This window comes from Condylura cristata, unplaced genomic scaffold, assembly GCF_000260355.1.
Source record: "Condylura cristata isolate star-nosed mole 26May11 unplaced genomic scaffold, ConCri1.0 scaffold00038, whole genome shotgun sequence".
NCBI classification, from domain to species: Eukaryota; Metazoa; Chordata; class Mammalia; order Eulipotyphla; family Talpidae; genus Condylura; species Condylura cristata.
The window spans coordinates 7,518,249-7,536,245 of record NW_004567139.1 but is presented as its reverse complement, the minus strand read 5'-3'; the positions used below and the strand labels follow the sequence as shown (position 1 = coordinate 7,536,245).

Below are 17,997 nucleotides of genomic sequence, written 5' to 3'. Positions count from 1 at the left end.
AGTGCACTTCCCAGGTCCAGCATGAAATGAGGTTTGACAGAGTCAACTCCACCCATCCTCCACCCGTCCATAAAGTCAGCTCCCCACCAGAGCCGTTTCCGCGCCTGTACTTGGACAGTGATGGAGCCACGCCTGGGTGGCCGTAGGGACCGGCTGAACCGCTCCCGCTGTGACGTGGGTGTATTCTGGGTTCGACACTGACTAGTAACCGCTGGTGTTTATTTTCACAATGACCACAGGGAAGGGATGTGAGCAGGCGGGAAGCCCAGCAGCACCACCACCTGCCAGGCTCTCAGAGGGACCCTTTTGTCCACGCAACCCTGGATCAAGCCCTGCGGTCTGTCTACACGATGGGAGACCGCTGAGCCATCAGGAAGGCTTGTGGGAAAGTCGCCGTTTGCAGCAAAATGGGGGGTGTGCTGGGAATACCCTGGAAAAGTAGTGGGCACTGGGGAGGCAGCTGAGGTTGGAAGAGGGGAGGCGGCATCAAAGGCCGGCTAGCAAGTGAGCTGATATGAGCAAACTGTTGAGAGCAGGGTCTGGCGTACAGAGGGCACCACGGTACGTGATCGTTTATAGCAGCGGGAAAAGGGGGGAACGTGATAAGCCGAGGCCTGTGCTCCCAAGAGTTCACGCTGCCCCCGCAGGCCACAGATTCGGAACAAGCGTCAGAAAAGAGGGCAAAGGTGAGTCCCTGGCCGCCTGGAGTCCTTCGTGGGCTGGAGATGCCTTCGGGGCGCCCTGCAAACCAGGGGGGTTTCCTGCACTGCACCGCTTTGGCTTCCCTTGGGCTTGGCTGTGCCTGAACCCCGACAGGGGAGAGGAGACAGCGGCCTCCTCCTGGGTCTCCGGCCGCCCCCTCCCGGGAACAGCTCGCAGGGCCCCCTGCCACCCCGCCCGCCTCCTCGCCTTCCCTCGCCACCCCGGGCCCCCAGACTCTCACCCAGATCCCAGATGTAGGACTCGTAGCTCATGCCTTCAGGCGCCCGTTGAAAATTCAAGCAAGAATACGCCACGGCCAGCTTTCGGTTGCCATCAGGGTGCCAGGAGAGGTGTGTGGCCGTCCGCTTGATTTCCTGGGGGTCCCTTTAAGGAGCAGCATGACTGGGGTGCACAGCTCCCCAAATGTCTTTTTTTAAAAGATTTATTTAAGTTAATTTATGCATAGGAGAATGGCGTACAGGCCAGAGGGGGTCGGTGAGAGGACTCCCCAGAGACAGAGTGGGGAGCAGGACGCGTGGGTCTACTGAAACCCACTGCTGAGGGGAGCAGTGGGGAGTCAGGAGAGTTCTGCTGTGCCCTGGGGCTCACTCCCTGGTCGCAGTTTTGATAGCGCTGAGACTTAACCCCTACGCCACCAGGGAGACCCCCGAATGTCCTCTACTAAATTTCTCTGAAAAGAATTGAAGTACATTTAAGGAACCATTTCACTGAGAGAACTGACCTGAACAGCAGCATCTACACAACACCCCCTTAGTCAGAACACCCCCTCAGCAGCCACACACTGAAAATGATGATAAAAATTAAAGGTGGCGACGAAATATTAAGTTCCAGCCTGATCGTCGCACTTGCTGAGGGTTTTGAGCCTCTTAGTGCCAACATAGGAGAAAGGATGGAGCCAGCTCTCAGGTCCTTGGCAGCATTCGCCAGGTGGAGCTGAAAATGTTTTTCCTCACAGATACCCACACACCACGGTCCACAGCAGCCTTCTCGGATTACCACACTCAGCACCAGCCAGACGCCGCGGGTGCACGGAGAATAAAACGCAGACATGCAAGGGCATTTTGCAGCGCTGCAAAGAAGTGAGCTCTCAAGCCCCAGCAAGGCGCGGTGGAGACGCAGTGTGGGCTACGAGGCAACAGAACCGATGTAGCCAGGCTGGACGCGTCCACCTGGAGCCGTGTGGAAAAGGCAAAACCACGGCTAGAGCAAAAGGCCGTCAGCGCCAAGGGCTCGGGGAGCGACGGGCAGAGGCCACAGCGGAGCTTTCGGGCAGGGAAGCGGTTGTGGGCGATGTGTTGGTCTCCCACACAGGGCAGGCCCTGAGGTAAATGGCGCACGTCGGCCGCACTGCAGGATGTGTGTGTCTCAGGCAGAAACTCATCTCCCCGCAGTGCTACTAGGAGCTGGGCCCCAGTACCGCAGGGGGGCCGTGAGGGCGGAGCCCTTGCGAGGGGAGTTAGTGCCCTTCGGGACGGACTCGGGACGTCCCTCAGCACCCTGTGCACAGCATCGCCGCCCTGCCTAGCCTTTCCTGGGAGCTGTCCTTCCTCCCCACCAAGCAGACCTGCCCCAGGGTAGAGCCAGTTTGCATCCGGGGTACCTTACTATTCTGCCCCTTAGCAAGCCCGGTGCACAGTGGGCATCCCCCTGGGCACAGGGTGATGGGCAAGGAGTCCCGTCCTGAGTGCTGGCCCCTGGGGTGACAGAGGGTCGCCAGGCACCGGCCTGCCTGCAGCGGTACCTGAAAACATTGATGGTTTTAGCTGAAGGGGCTTCTTCCATCACCTCCACCGCATCGTGGTCATCAAAATACTCCTGGTAGATGTCAATGGCATTGTTCTGCTTGATGCAGTGCTCCATGACCTGGGCAGGGCACACGGGGGTTCTAGAAGCAAAGGGAGCTCCGTTCGCCGTGACTGGGGCTGGGGTGGAGTCTCGGGGGTAGGAAAGGCCTCGTGGCCTTCTCCCGCCCGTCTGTCTCCCATTTTCAATGGAGTGACATCGCACCCATGGTTCCTGGGGGGCATCCCTGGTAGCCCAATGGGTTAAAGTGACTAGGAAGCTGTCTGCAGCCCCTGCAGCACGAGTTCCATCCCCGGCCAGGGAGGGACCCTCAGGGCGCGGCAGACCTCTCCTGTCTCTTAGCATTGGGTTTCAGTGGATCTGCATGATGCGTCTTCTGCTCCCCACTCTGTCTCTGGTGAACCCTCCCGCACCTCTGGCCTGTACCTCCGTTCTGTATACGTAAATGAATAAACTTTTTTTTAAAGATTTTATTTATTCATACAGAACGGGGGTACAGGCCAGAGATGCGGAGGGTGAGAGGATTCACCAGAGACAGAGCGGGGAGCAGAACAGGCCGACTGATGAAGTCCACTGCTGAGGGAAGCAGCGGGCGGGTCAGGAGAGGTCTGCCGCGCCATGTGGTCACCTCCGGGGCAGGCGGGGATCGAACTCACGCGGAAGTGGCTTAAGCTTCTTAGTGCTGTGCTTTAACCCGCTGTGCCGCCAGGGAGGGCCCTGAATAAATCTTTATTAAATAAAAAAAAAAACCTGTTTCCTGGGGGTAAAATGATATTACTTTCTATGGACAAAGCACAGACCTGCCGCACAGACCGAGATCTATAGTACGCCGAGGGCATTAATGTTTCATGCACACGGTGGGGGGAATGTCAAAAAGGCTCACTGGGAGGAGGCGTTATGGTGACAGAGCAGCGTGAGCCTGCCCCACACACCCACGATCTGGCCTCCCTGCTCCTCCACAAGGAAAAGCCCGAGCTCAAGCACTCCCTCTTCCAGGAAGCCTTCCCTGGTCCCTTCAACGGGAAGGGAATTCTCCGGTCTTACAAGCAACAGGCAGGAGCCCTCTCACATCTTCTCGTTCTGAGTTACCTGTCGGTAGCCCTGCGGTTGTCCTGGCACTCAGGGGCAGGGTATGTGAGCATCTCACCTTTGCAATCTCTATCACATGTGGCAGAGACCAGAAGCCTAGTCCAGATGTGGCAGTGACAGACTGATTCTGCCTGCAGGTGGCTGCTGGGTGGGGCTCTCTGGGGTCCCCCGTCCAAGGGGTTTCCTACTTTCAGGCGCCGCCTAGCGCGCTTTCGGCCCCTGCACCTGCTCCTATCCGCTCTGGCCTCCGGCTGTGGACCTGTCTGCCCGCCCTGAAAGCAGCTTCCTTATGGCACCAGGTAGCCTCAGGATCCCAGCACACAGTGGGGGGCGGAGGGGCAGCGGGGCCCCACGGAGCCGAGGAAGCCTCACCGAGCCCAGCTGCATGATGGCGTTGATGTAGTTCTCATCCTTCTCTATCTTTTTCCGGAAGCGGATTGTCTGCTCCAGCTCCAGAGGGTTCACGTCTTTGGGCCAGCCCCCCTCAATGTGGTTGACACCCCGCGTCTCCATCTCGAACCGCTCTGTGTTGGCCTGAACAGAGAGCCTCGTGAGAAGACGCCACCCTGGTGCTAGCAGAAGCCTGGGGTTCCCAGGCCCCAGACCCCAGAGTGCTGGGGGGAACTGACGAGGTGCCTTAGGCCAAGGCTGCAGCAAGGAGTTTTCTGGTCTCCAGGTGGTGACGGGCAGTCACGCAAGCGTCGCCTGCAGAGCTCACGGCTTGACACCAGGAGCCGTGAAAAACCCACTTGTGGCTTTAGCTGAGTCTGCGTGGACAGGAGGATTCACCCAGGGATCGAGCCATGGAAACAGTCAAGGGCCTGGACCTGCTTTGCCCCCAGAGAGAATGGCACCGGTGCTGTTTGACCCCTTCAACTTCACCTTCTTGCCTTTTTTCCAGATTTTAAAAGTTGTGGTAAAATAATGGTAGCATAAAATTTACCACTTTTATCATTTAAAAATGCATAATTTTGTGGCATGATGGACATTCACAAAGTCATGCAATGATCACCATTACAGAACTTTTCCTTCACACCCCAAGGGGTGAGCCGGGCTCACCTCACGGAGCAGTTTCTCCCCTTTCCTCTCATAAGTCATCTCCTCCAAGAGTACAAGTCTTCACAGGGGGAGCTGCGGCAGGAGACCCAAACCTGGCGGCACCTTCACGGTGGCCGTCTTGTCCAGCTGGCCACGGGCAAAATGGCCTTGGTCCCTCCACAGCGGCGGGCCCCAGCAAACAACTCAATTCCTTTGAGCGTCCCCGGAACCACCCACCACAGCCTGATGGCTGGAGGTTTTTGGCAAAAGCATGATAAATGAAAATTTCATGATAAGACGGTTTATCTCCTTCAGTCTAATTTTCTTTCTGTAGCTCTTGACATAATCAGGACATAATGTGCTTCTGGTCCACACCGGGAGGTCTCTGGGGGTCTCAACAACACCATGAGTCTTGGTTCTCTTATCTTGGGGGTCCCCCTGACCAGAACTTTCTACAGGACCGTTTCCTTTTCACAAGCTGGGCAGTTGCCTGTGGATACAAATCCCGGCTCCCCCCCAAAACTTCCCCCAACTGTACCAAATTCCTAAAAGGACAGTGAGGATGTCTGTGGTGAGCCCTGGAGTGGAACATCTTGATCTACATTCACTTGGCCCAGAATATTCTGGGTCTCCTGGGCCTGGGCCTCAAGGCGGACCTTGGGGCGCTTCTGTCCTCACACATCCAGCACCCACCATCGTTTCCTCAAACTGGCCTCCGGGTAGATGGATCCCCCAGTCCACCTACCTGCCCTCGTCACTCCCACCTACCCGCACCCCAGACCACGCTTCAGGGCCGGCCGCCGAAGCCTCGCACCTCGTGCTCTGACATGCTGGTGGAGCACTGGACGCCCGTGTCCACCGGGTTCCGCTCGATGTACTGCTCAGCCAGCTCGGGGTTGGGTGTAATGTCGATGTTCAGCTCTGCCTGGCGGTCTGAGAAGTTGCATTGTTTCCCAAACTCGCTGCGCTTCTTGAGGTACACATACACGATCTCCATGGTGCCAGCCGCTGCAGGGTACAGGGGGTACGCGGTGAGGGACCCCATCCCAACCAGCCGCACCAGACACCTCCAGGTTTCCAACTGGTTGGGGGCGGGGGGTCCCGGGGGCTGTGTCCAGAAGCTGCATCTGCCTCTTTTCAAATCAATTATGGGGGCCTTCCTGGTGGCGCAGGGGTTACAGCACTGTGAAGCTACCAGCAGCCCCTGCAGCCCGAGTTCGATCCCCGGTCAGGGAGTGACCCACAGGGCGCAGCAGACCCCTCCTGGCTCCCCGCTGCTCCCCTCAGCAGTGGATTTCAGTAGATCCATCTGTTCTGCTCCCCACTCTGTCTCTGGTGAATCCTCTCACCTCCCACACTTCTGGCCAGTACCTCAGCTCTTGTATGCATAAATAAATCTTTTTTTAAAAAGCCAACATTAAGAAAATGGTCAACATAGGGAAATATTTGCAAATCATGTTTCTGATAAAGGACTTGTCCCCTGAATGTACTGAGCCTCGCTGTGTCCTGGGCACTGTGACGAGCAGGCGACAGGCACTCGCACTGCACCACCTCGACCCCCAAACAGCTGTCATGACCCTCACTGCACAGATGAGGAAACTGGCTCCTGGGAAGACCTTGTCAAGGTCAACCTCACTGAGGTTAACCGGCAGTCCGTTAGACTGCGCTGGAAGCTAGAGCGCAAAAGGCAAAGGACGCGCTTTGACCTTTGTATTCATGGGCAGTTTATCTGCAAGTGAGCCAGCCTGAGCCAGCGGCACCCACTGACCCTGAAAGGAACCCAGGCTGACGTGAGCTGGAGCCGGGAAACTCAATCCACAGCTCCAGTTATCTCTGCATGAGCTGCCCTGGAACTAGCCGGTGACCTTCAGCCAAGTCCATACTTCTTTGCCTTTGGCCACACTTTATTTTTTTTAAGCTTTATTTATTTCTGCATATAGAACTGGGGTACAGGTCAGAGGTGCAGGGGTGGTGAGAGGATTCAGACAGAGTGGGGAACAGAACAGGCGGATCGACGAAGTCCACTGCTGAGGGGAGCAGCGGGGAGACAGGAGAGGTCTGCCGCGCCCTATGGGTCACCTCTGGGGCGGGGATCGCGGCCAGCCACCAGGAAGTGGCCACGCTTCAGTTACTCAACCCTGGTTCCTGAAACCTCTAGAAGTTCATTCTCTTTTTTTACCTTGGAGGCAGACTTCAGTTTCCAATCTGCTCTCTGTCAAGTGACTTACAATAAAGCTTCTTCCTTTTCTCTCTCCCGTGCCTGGTATTGGCCTGTGCTCAGCGTGCCAGTAGCCACTGGCCCGCCGTCAACAGTTCTTAAGTCCAGACGGAGCCAGGACCCAGACACAGTTGACTCTAGAGCAGTGGTTCTTTTTTTTTTTAAAAAAAGATGTATTTATTTATGCATTACAGAGCTGGGGTACAGGCCAGAGGTGCCTTGCCAGGGGTGGTGAGAAGGTTCCCCTGAGACAGCACGGGGCAGAACAGGCTGACTGATGAAGTTCACTGCTGAGGGGAGCAGAAGGTGGGCCAGGAGAGGTCTGCCGCGCCAAGTGGGTCACCTCCAGGGCAGGTGGGGATCGAACTCCTGTTGAAGTGGCTTTAGCTTCTCAGTGCTGTGCTTTAACCTACTGGCCACCAGGGAGGACCCAGAGCAGTGATTCTTAACCTTGCTCAGAGTATAGAAATACCTCGAGGGCTTGATAAAAAGCACAGAGCTCATGGGCCCTCCCTGGTGGCGCAGCACTGAGAATCTAAAGCCGCTTCCGCATGAGTTCGATCCCTGCCTGCCCTGGAGGTGACCACATGGCGCGGCAGACCTCTCCTGACCTGCCCGCTGCTCCCCTCCGCCGTGTACTTCGTCTTTCTTTTTTTTTTGCTTTCCTCTCTTTGTGTGGTTAATTTTTTTATCATCCCTGCACCTCTGGCCTGTACCCAATTCTGTATCCATAAATAAATAAATCTTTAAAAAAAATAAATAAATAAGCACAGAGCTCAGGCTGACCCAGACTTACTAAGCAGAATCTCAGCAGTCATTTTTAACCCGTCCCTCCCCCACCCCAGCAATCCCCCTACAGCCAAGCTCAGGATGGCCAATTTCAAGATTTAAAGTGAGGGCTCTTAATGGCCCAATCAGCATCTCTCGGATCTGAGCTGTTCATTCAAAATACAAAATACGGAAGTCCCAGCCCCCTGCTGCCAGTGCTGCTCTGCAGGTCTGGGGTGGCCCTAGCACCCTATGATTTTGCACAGTCATCAGATGAATATCGGGGCCAGTAAGCGTCTAACCCAGGGTGTTCCCCCACGCCCATCTCCAGGCCTGCAAGGAATGAGATCAGTGGCTCTGGCTGCTGACCCCAACATGCTTCCAAGCATGTACTGGGGTGGCTTTGGGCCCTGGAGGCCCTGGGGGAGGGGGAGAGCAGAATGGGGACCAGGGTCGGGGGGCCTTGGGTGACCTTAGGTCTCTTTGCACCCAAACACGCTGAAAAGCATCACCCTACCTGCTGCAGAAGAGCTTAGCTGGTCCCAGCTCTCAGAAAGCAGACCTTCCCCTCCTCCACGGGTCCAGGACCCCGCCTCTACCCGAGGAGGTAGAAGTAAAGGCTGGAGGGCAGAGGGTGGCACAGAAGCAAAAGTTGCCAGTGCGTTTGGGGGACAAAGACGGGGCTGGTGAGGAGCTCATCAGCACATCGGGCTGCTTCTCCCCATGGGGCACATAGTTCAAGCTAACAGGCCTGCACCTGGGCCCCCCACAGGCCTGGCAGGCTCTGCAATTACCGGCTGCCTGCCCCCCTCAGTGAAAAGACAATGGCTGTGAGCCGGCAGCTTTGAGAGCCCGCCGGGAGGCTGAGAGGTGAGGAAACTCCAAGCAGACAAAAATAACATCTTTAGCCCAGATCATATTTTTAACAACATCGCTAAGAGCTTCCCCAGGCCAAGGACTGAGAACAGAGGCAGCGTGTTTATCTGGAGCAGAGTGCGGAAGTCAGCTCACTCAAGGGCCTGCGAAGATGCACGCTTGGGGGGCGGGGAGGGGGGGCTCAGGGGGCCTCTCTCAGGCCTGGGGGGCAAAGGCACAGACATCAAAAACAGAGGGTGCAACTCATCCACCCGTGGGAGCCAGAGGCCCAGAGGCAGCAGCTGCCGGGTCTCAGACGCAGGATCGCGTGGGCCTGTCCAGCCTCCATCCTGTCACCCACAGTTCTGTGTTCCTAAAGCAAGGTCAGAACTGCCCGGTCACAGGAGCCCAGCCCTGTACGAGGTGCCTTGCACACCACTTAAGAGCATCCTGCATTATGTAGCCTGCTCCTCAACTCCTGTTTCTTTGTCAGTGTGGGGGCTGCTCAGGGGCAGAGCTGAGACCCGCTGGCCCCAACCTGATTTCCGATAAAAGCAACCAGCTCCCGCACCCTGGGGCCCTCCGATCACAACCTTCACCGAGTGAAAAACAGCTGTCGAGCAGTGGTGACTAGCAAGGTGATTCCTGGAAGGAAGCCCGGTGGCTCCAGCCTGGGAGCAAGGAGGGGGCACCAGGAGAGAGCTGGGGGGCGGGGTGTCGTCTCAGGGAGGCCAGGGGCCGCCTGCCCCCCCCCAGCAGTCGCCAGGCGGAAGCAGACCAGAAGCGCGTCGCCCCCTCCCCTGGCAGCAGGTCTTTATGCCAGGGACTGCCGGGCTCTGGGCGGCCCCAGAGGGACAGAGGACATCGGGACAGAGGACAGCAGGGTGGCCTCCTTCCCTCTTTCTAAGGTACTTGGGCACCGTCTGGAGTTTGGGGGCTTAGCTGCCCGCAGAAGAGAGACATCCCCAGGACACTCCCCCGCCCACTGCTTCCCATTGCAGCACAAGTCAGCTTGGGGTAAGCTCCGGAGGGGGTCCCTGAGGACACCACGGGCAGAGGAGTGCCCCAGACTGGAAGGTGACGCAGGTCAGTCTCCCCACTGCAAAGCCACCTCCTGGCCGGGTCTTAGCAAGCCGCACGCCCGCCCGCCCTCAGTGCCTGGCACAGCCAAGGAGCCCACGACCCCGTGTGGTGAGCGCTGTGAACGTGACTCCAGCCGTCTCCCAGGACTCACCTGCCTCAGCCACACCGGGGTTCCACTCTTTAGGGTCCCTTTAGAAGCCTCCCCCCTCCCCACCGGTACCCTCTCCAGGACACAGGTGCTACCCACCCGACTGCCAGCCGGGGGTGCAGGAGAGCAGTTTGGTCCTGAGACTGAGAGGAGTGAAATTCTTGGGGACCCTGGATGCCTGGCCTGGCACCCACCCAGAGGATGCCCCCAGGAATTGCTGTTGCCCTGCGGATGATTATTACCCTGGGGGGCTCTCCCCTTCTCTCTCCACGCTCCTCTTCAGCCTCAGACGTCCTGGGGGGCCCGCCCTTAACCTGGGTCGGCTCTGCCGCTTCCTGGCCGCGGGAGAAGTGCCCCAGAAGTGCCCCGGGCACCGTGAGCCTCCAGCCCCGACAAACGGCCCAGCCGCGGAGTTTACCCGTCGCCTAGCAACCCCAGCCGGCGGCGCCCCGCGGCGCAGCCGGTCACCCTGAGCACGTGACCTCCGGCCCCGCCAGGTCAGAAGCGCCTCCAGTTCCTCCTCCCTCTTCTGGAGACATCTCTGCAGTTAGGAGAAAAAATAACCCACAAGTTGGCCCAGCAGCGGGGATGACGAAGTTTGTGGGATCCGTGCCAAGGCGCTTATCCACGTCCACAAATATGTCTGGGGCAAGACCCTGGCGAGTGCACATAGACCCGCGCCTGGGGACCCCTCGCGGCCTGGGGGGCCCTGCACTCCGCAGGTCGGTGGCTTGGGATCCGGCCGGTCGTTCCCGACGTCCGCAGTGTCCGGTGAAGGAGCCCGCGAACTGCCAGCCTCGGCTCTCACCATCACCTGGCTGCGTGCCCCTGAAGACGCGCCTGGAGGGCCGCCGCGGGGTTCCCCTCGGCTCCACTTGGGGGTTGGCACATCGTCAGCTCTGATGATTCACTGATTCACTGAACGAGGAAATGAATGAAAGGATGAGTCAAATGAATGTCTCCCGGGGTGAAGGCAAGGAAGTGGGTTGTAAACTACACGGATGGGGGGTTGCCGGCATGGCACCCCGGCTGGGCCAGCCAGCCCCAGTCAATGAGGCCTGGAGAGTGGGGCTGAGGGAACCAGAAATGTGTCATCTAAGAATCTGGGTTTGGAGCTGGGCATTGAAATGGCTGTGAGTAGCAGAGGGAAGGGGGGGGGTTGGCTCCAGACTGAGAGGGGAGAGGCATTGTGGGCATGGGGGTGCCTCATTGTGGTGGGAGTCCCATCCCTGCAGGGGAAAAATGAATGGAATTTGTTAAGGTCAGCCAGGGCCAGTTTGTGGGGGGTCTGAGAGGCAGCCCGAGGCCTGGACAGCTTCCTGTGGGTTTTGGAACAGCTAAACTACAGGAAGAAAGCAAATGCCCCCCCTCCTGCTGCCCAACTCCCCATAAATGTGTCTTCACCACCAGACATCTACCTTTAAGTGGGCAGGTGGGCGTCCCCGCCAGCTCGCCACAGACAAGCCCCTCGGTGACCAGCGGCACCGACTCGTCCACCCCTTCACTCAGGTTTGCGTCCACCAACTTCTCTGAGAGCAAGGACTCCCTTGGGACGGGTGCTGTGGGGGTATCAGGCTGGAGGGGGCTAGGTGGCGCGGGGGTGTCTGGGGCCGGAGGGGGCTGGGTGGGGCGGGGGTGTCTGGGGCTGAGGGGCACCTGCAAGTTTTGTGAGGCAAATCAGAGCCAAGAGCCCGGAAGCTGCAGCCCTCTGGCTGCTACGAGCTGGACCTCAGACCCCTTCTCCCTGCACCCAGCTCTGGGAAGCTGGGGCCCGCTACACGGCCTCTGGGTGGGAAACGGGAGAAGACGGAGAAGTCACGTCAGCCATCTCAGCAATGGCTGTCATGTTCCCACATCACTGCAAGGACTACGTTCGGCCCCGCCCCAACCCTGCCCATTCAGAAGCTGCTTGCCAGCACCCCCAAAGGCAGCTGTTGGGTGGCAACACATCTCAGCCTTGCAGGCCCTTCCCGGGCCCTGGAGCTGGCATGAGCTCATGTAACAGAGGCTCAAGGATCCAGCTGAAAACCATTCGCTTACTGCTAAGCTCTCCAGCCCACCCCCGCACACCCCAGGCAGCCAGGGAAGAGCAGCCCCGTCCACACTTCACTGCCCTGTTCCCTAACACCGTGTTCCCTGCTCGTCCCCTGCCTCTGCTCGTCCTCAGCTCTTTCTCCATCTGCCCCTCAATGCCAGGGCCCACAGTGGACTGTCCCCCACACCGCTCCACCTCCCTCCAGGGCAGGAACAGCCACATTTCCATGGTGACTCCAGATCTGGGGTGCCAGCCCAGGCTTGAGTTGCCTGCCTGACATTTCAAGACTGGTTACACCCACCCTGAAACGCAACTATCAGGAGTGGGGTCCTCCTCTCCCCACCCCACCCCCTCCTCCGCCCTTGGGCTCCAGGCACCTCCCTCCAGGCACCTGATCGGCTAATGATCCTAATGATCAGACTCCTGTGAGACCAGCGACCTCGACCTCCCTCCGTGCCAACTCGTTCATCCGCTCGGCCACTGTCTTGAGCTGGTTTTTTGCAGCCAGAGCCGCGGGAAGGCTCTTTGCTGAGCTTGCAGAAGAGTCTGGAGCCGGCGCGTCTACCTGTCTAGGCAAGCGGGAGACTCCCCGGGGAACAGCGCTGGCTCTCCACTCTCTCCATCCTCACTAGCCAGGACTTGAAAGTGGAGCAAATGTTTGTTTTGTTTAAATGATGGGAAGGGGTCCAAGAGAGTAGAAGAAACTGCAGAATACGACATACCACGCGATCATGTCTCCCCAAAAAAGTGAGAATAAACCCTGGACATCAGACATCAAACGTGGGTGTTTATTTCCCCCACGTGGTTTGGGTTATGGGGGCTTTTCACTTTCTCACAATTTCGTCAAATTTGACATGTGTGCATCACCTTTCTTTTGTAACTAGAAAAATAACGACGATTTAAACCAACCTACCACACTGAGAATCAAAGCGTCTTCCCCAGACGCCCGCGGAGGGCCCTGGGCTGGCCCACAGAACATCCGAGAAGTTGAGAACCGCCAGCCCCGATGCTTCTGTGGTCCCGGGATTTGGAGCGAGTGATGCGCGAGGCCGGGCCAGGGGGCCTGAGCTGTGACAGCAAATGCTGCAGGCTTTGCAGGCTGAGCGGCGAAGCCAGCGATGATTTCGAGCATTCATCTGGCAAGACCCAAAACCAGCTCCCGTACCGCTCCGATTAAAAGACAAAGCATCACGACGACCCACCAAGTATTTTTGCTCTGTCATGCAGTCTAGGGACCAGAAGAGAGTGACTTGGAAGGGGAGGGAACGTTCCGTTAGCTTGTTACATTTTACTCAGTGCATTTTCAATTAAATGAATGAAAAGGAGAAAGAAGGCGAGCCACCTGACTCTACACCTGCTGGCCGCCCAAGCCTCAGTTCCTGAGCACAGACCAATCGAGAGGCAGGACGGGGCCGGCCCTTCGCCAGGAGACCTGCTGGCTGACCGGAGGGAGGTCTCTCAGCTGGGCCTGCCTCAGGGCAAGTGGGCATGGACCGCCCCGGGGAGGGACCCCTCTGTTGGCTGTTCCAGCCAGCCGGAGCTCATGACTTCCCCTCCGTGGCAGGGTCTGGGTCTGGGGCGGGACGCTCAGACTAGTGGCTAACACTAGAGGCTCAGACAATGGCTGGGAGCCCTTCCTGGGGGGAAGAGCTGTGCCGGCTGAGACAGGAGAGGGCGCTGGCACAGAGATCCAACTGTCCTTGCCTGTCCCTGGCCTCGTCGTCCTTTTCTGTAGAGCCAGCCTGCAGCTTAGGGCTCGCTCCAGATCCCACAGCTGAAGTCCCTCTACCCCTCTCCAGCACTCACTGGGCCACAGAGCTGCAGCTACCTGCCAAAATCGGGTGAACTACAGAAAAGCTTGCAGGTTGCTCTAAGCCTTTCCCCCAAGCCCTCCACCTTCTGAGACTAGGGAGAAAGGAGACTGTGCTGCTAGCTGGGCAACGCTTCCACGCAGGGGCTGCTGGCAGGTCCAGCTTCCACCTCGCCCCTCAAATGCTCCCTTCAGGAAGCTCCCTGCACTGCAGTCAATTCCAGAAGCTCAGCGACAGCTTTGGACGATGGGCCAAGAGGGGTCCCTGCCCTGGTGCGCCGCGCGGCTCGGTGGTTTCCAGACCAACGGAGACACCGCCCAGGGTGAATCATGAGGGCGGTGTGTGTCAGGCACCCCTTGGCAAAGAGGCACCCCCACAGGCAGGGTCGGAAGGGCACAGCACGGCCTGTGCGAAGCTGGGGGGCGGCCGCCTGACTCGTCCCCCCGCCCAGCCCCCAGGACCGGCTGGAGGCACTCGGCTTGGGCTCTGGGTGGACGCCCCGGCTCTGCCACTGTCTTCAAGGCCTCCTCGGTCTGCACTGCTGGCCTTTCGCACACGCACTAGCCTCGTGGTAGCTGCGCACTCTGCAGGATGAATCTAAACATGGGTAAGAGTCCCTGGCCCGCTGCATGCTCTCAGCAACCTTGAGATCACCCTCTCGGGGGAGTTTTGGCGGTCTAGGGCAGTCAGGCCTGTCCTTGGTCCCGATGAGCAGCCAGAGGCCACATGCACAGAGACCCCATGACGGTCATTCAGAACCTCACCCCGTCGGGAGCCCTGCACGGCGTAGCCAGCGCCCGTCGGCTCTGCCCTCGCGGCCGGCAGGCGCACAGCTTAGCGCGAGGTTTATTTCTCCCGGGGTCGGCACACACACAAGCCGAGATGCGCACCCCGCTCCTGCAGGAACCCCCCGAGGACTCTGCGATGGCATGTCCAAGCAACGCCTCCGCGCGGCAGTTCCGGTCTGCCCGAGGCCACGCCAGGGGTGTGAGGGACACGGCGTGCCGGCCGAGTCCCGGCTGACCTTGGCCCTCCTGTGGCCGCGTGGCTGAGCTGAGCCATTGCTGTTGCGCTCGGCGGTGACGAGGTGGCTCTCCCAAACCGGAAACAGCTTTCGTCCCAGGCCACGGCCGCCCCAGGTCCCTGCTCTGGCGCCCAGGGCACGGCAGGCCGGAGCCTGGATCGCGAGGCCACCATTCCCCCGTGCCAGCGAGCTCTGGTGCCCGGCGGCCTGGCCGCCGGCTGGGGACAGCGCGGGGGTTGGGCGGGTGCCGGGCAGGGTCACGCACAGTATCCGGGGTGCACCCTTGCTTTAATGACCAACGTCATTGCTCGAGGACAACAGGAAGGCAAGTTGCTCTGGGCAGCGGCCACTTCCCTGGACGGGGGTTCTGAGAGCTGGCCCCCCAGCCCTCTTCCGCTCTTAAGAGCGCTCTTCCCAGAGCGGCTACGGCCGCCAATCGGACAGCGGCCTGGGACAGGATGTCTCACTGGGTCTCCCAGAGCCTCCGAGAGCTGGCCGGCGCCAGCCGAAGAACGATACACAAACCAGATGTTAGAAACGAGCCCTTAATTGACGTTAAAAACTGGATATGCTATGAGTTTCAATTCTTTGGAAAAATGGAAATATGTACAGCACTGGGGAAAAGTTAAAGTTGCTTTTAAAGTGTCTGTTAATACCTGAGACTGTCCGTAGCTGCAGTAAGCTCACAGCGCCGTTGCTGGAGCGGGGGCGGGGGGGAGCGACGTGTCCCGCTGCGGGCGCCGGGCTGTGCCCCCACCCGACCCATCAGCCTCCCAGGCAGAGACCCCAACACCTTCCCTGTGGCCCAGGAGGCTGCTTTGGGCGGTGTCCGGCCTCACGGCAACATCGCTTCCTGGAAAAGCACCTCGGAGCCCTCTCCCCTGTCCTGGGGGTGCCCAGCCGCGAGCCAGGTGGCTCAGGGGGTCACGTGGCCCTCGGTCCCGGTTATGGGACCCTGGGCCTGGCCCGGCCCCCTCGCTGCTACTACCCACTGGCGAGAGTGGGGTGCAGGGTGCATGGAACCGGGCACCCAGCACTGACGGCCTTTGGGAGAGTGAGGGGCCGGGGCCGGGCTGGCCACGTCTCGGCCTTCCGTGGCCCGAGGCTCCGGTCCAGCCCCCCGCCCAGTCTGAGCCGCCACCCTGTGGCAGCAGAGGTCTCCAGGAGCCCTTGGTGTCCACTTGAGAAAGGCGCTTGTGTTCACGGTGACCAGAAGCCCACGTGGACGGAGGGGCAGGGGCCCCGCAGGAGTTAGGCCGGGAACTCGCCGCCGTAGTGCCGCAGACGCTCGTCCGCCACGGACAGGTAGGTGGCCCTCATGCTGGGCGAGTACTGTGGGGAGAGGGCGGGAGGGACGGTCAGGCGGTCACGGCGGCTGCCCCCTCCGCCCGCCCGCTGCAGGGCAGAGCCGGAGGCCCGCGCAGGCCCACAGGCCAGGGGCCGGGGTCACACCAGCTGTGCGCGTCACCACGCCCCGGCTGAGGTCCTCGGCCCTGCAGCGCCCGCGAGCCCTCAGCCCGGTGACAGGCGGAACTGGCCGGCCACCGCAGGTAAGACTTCCTCACTCAGAGCTGATCAAACCGTGCCCCTGAGAAGCGCTGGCGTCTCGAAAGGCCCCGAAGCCCACAGGTGTGAGGGAAGCGGCGCCAAGCGCTTTGCCCGTCTCCTGGCCCAGAGAACTCTGGGGCCCAGGTCTAGGCGGCTCACACCAGCGGTCTGAATGCCAGTGGGGGTGGGGGTGGAGGCCAAGGCATTAAAGAGCTTCTCACCAGGGGTGCGTTTGCCCCCAGGGGCATCTGGAGCATTTTGGGTTGTCATACCTGGGGGGTGGAGTGCTACTGGCACGAGTGGGTGAAGTCTAGGGGTACTGCTCGCACCCCAGGGGCAGGACCCCTGCAAGAGGACCCAGCTGCAGACGTCCGTCCTGCTGGGAGCGAAACCAGCTCGGGCCAGAGCCTCCCGGGGTGGGAGTCAGCTTTTTCTGGGGTCGCATCGGATGCGAACCCCCAGGCCCCACTCTAGATTTTCTGAAACAGAAACAGGATGGGCTCAGCAGCCGGGGGTCACGCCCCCGTGACTCAGGGCTGCGCCTCCCCTGAGCAGCTTTCCTGAACCAGCTCGCTGGCAGGGCTCCCTGGGGCTGGCGCACCGGGAACTTCCGGTGTCTTCCCAGAGACGTGGGCCAGCCCCGGGCTTGGCTTTTCAACAAGGGAACAAGGCGTTTTTGTCCAGCAGCTCTAGGACACGGACCCAGGAGACAAGGAGGGTGGCATCCAGATGACGTGTCCGTGCGTCTTCGCTGTCACCCATCGCAGTGACACCCCTGCCGCCCCAGAGGGCGGATTCAGCCCAGGTCAGACGTGCCGACAGCCATGGAGACCGGGTGGGCATGGGGGCGGCTACGCAGGGGCTGGGCCGTGCCATCCTCACCATTCCCCTGCCCAGGGCCAGGTCAGCAGCATCACAGGCGACCCCTGGGCACCTGGCCCAGCAGGGGGCACGGGGGGCTTCCTGGGGCGGACGGTCAGCTCTGCCAGAGCATTGGGGTTTCTGGGCAGGCCTCCACCCTAGGGAGAAAGGTGCCTTCAGCCCCCAGCTCGTGACCGTCAGCGGTCAGGTCTGACCGGCTCTGCTGACCACGGGAGGGGCCTGGGGCTCGGGGCGGAAGGTCATTTCATTCTGTGCACGACTGTGTCTGCACAGCAGCAGATTCCCGGTTTTTATGTTTTGCTCAGAGGAGTGTTAAGCTCAACCTGCATTCCTGGGGCCACAGTGGTTGGAGAAAAGGGGGACCCAGGAGGCGTCTGCTTCGAGCGAGAAGCCAGACTGGGCTTCAGAAAGTTCCTGAGCAGGCTCCTCCCAGCCCCCTCGGCAGGCCCGGCCCGGGCTGAGTCAGGCAGGTCCGGGCTGCCCGGAGGAGGGAGGCAAGGAGCTCGGGGGTCCGGGCGGGGCAGGCGAGGACCCCGTGTACATGTGCGGCTGCCGGACCCGTGCTGGGGTCATCCGGTGTTACGGGGTGCAGAACAGCACGCCCGGCTCCACACACTCAGTGCCACTAGCACTCCTCTGGTCGTTGACAACCCCAAATGCCTCCTGAGGGGCCCCTGAGGGGCCAATGCTGCCCTGAGTGAGGCTGCCCCAAAGTAGGCTTCACATGCCGCCTGCCCCATAAGGGTGGACCCCACTGGGCGGCGGGGGCCCCCTCTGAAGGTCCCACATTTCCCGAAGACAGGGACAGGGCCCTCATCTTTCCCAGGTCTGCCAGCGCTCACCGGCCGCCCTGTGTGGGCATCCGGCTCTCGGGCCTGGCCTGAGCCATCGGCCCCAGTGTGGAGCTGCCTGGGGACGGGCCCGCGGGCCAGGGCAGACACCTCCTCTGGCCGAGGGCTCGTCCGCCCACCG

The 17,997-nt window shown here is 60.1% G+C and overlaps 2 protein-coding genes across 2 annotated transcripts in view; both read right to left on the bottom strand.

The window, feature by feature from the left end:
- The window catches only part of DNAI2 (dynein, axonemal, intermediate chain 2), a 15,788-nt gene extending 10,128 nt beyond the window's left edge, over nucleotides 1-5,660 (bottom strand). The window contains exons 1-4 of the mRNA XM_004693367.2: nucleotides 5,468-5,660; nucleotides 3,988-4,149; nucleotides 2,465-2,586; nucleotides 944-1,086 (exon numbers count right to left, since the gene is read on the bottom strand). Of these exons, the coding sequence (XP_004693424.1) occupies nucleotides 944-1,086; nucleotides 2,465-2,586; nucleotides 3,988-4,149; nucleotides 5,468-5,650 (610 nt within the window). The 5' untranslated portion in view covers nucleotides 5,651-5,660. The remainder of the gene's footprint in view (nucleotides 1-943; nucleotides 1,087-2,464; nucleotides 2,587-3,987; nucleotides 4,150-5,467) is intronic.
- A 9,106-nt stretch (nucleotides 5,661-14,766) lies between these two features.
- The window catches only part of TTYH2 (tweety family member 2), a 28,344-nt gene continuing 25,113 nt past the window's right edge, over nucleotides 14,767-17,997 (bottom strand). The window contains exons 13-14 of the mRNA XM_012732988.1: nucleotides 17,026-17,077; nucleotides 14,767-15,990 (exon numbers count right to left, since the gene is read on the bottom strand). Coding sequence (XP_012588442.1) covers nucleotides 15,847-15,990; nucleotides 17,026-17,077 — 196 coding nt within the window. The 3' untranslated portion in view covers nucleotides 14,767-15,846. The remainder of the gene's footprint in view (nucleotides 15,991-17,025; nucleotides 17,078-17,997) is intronic.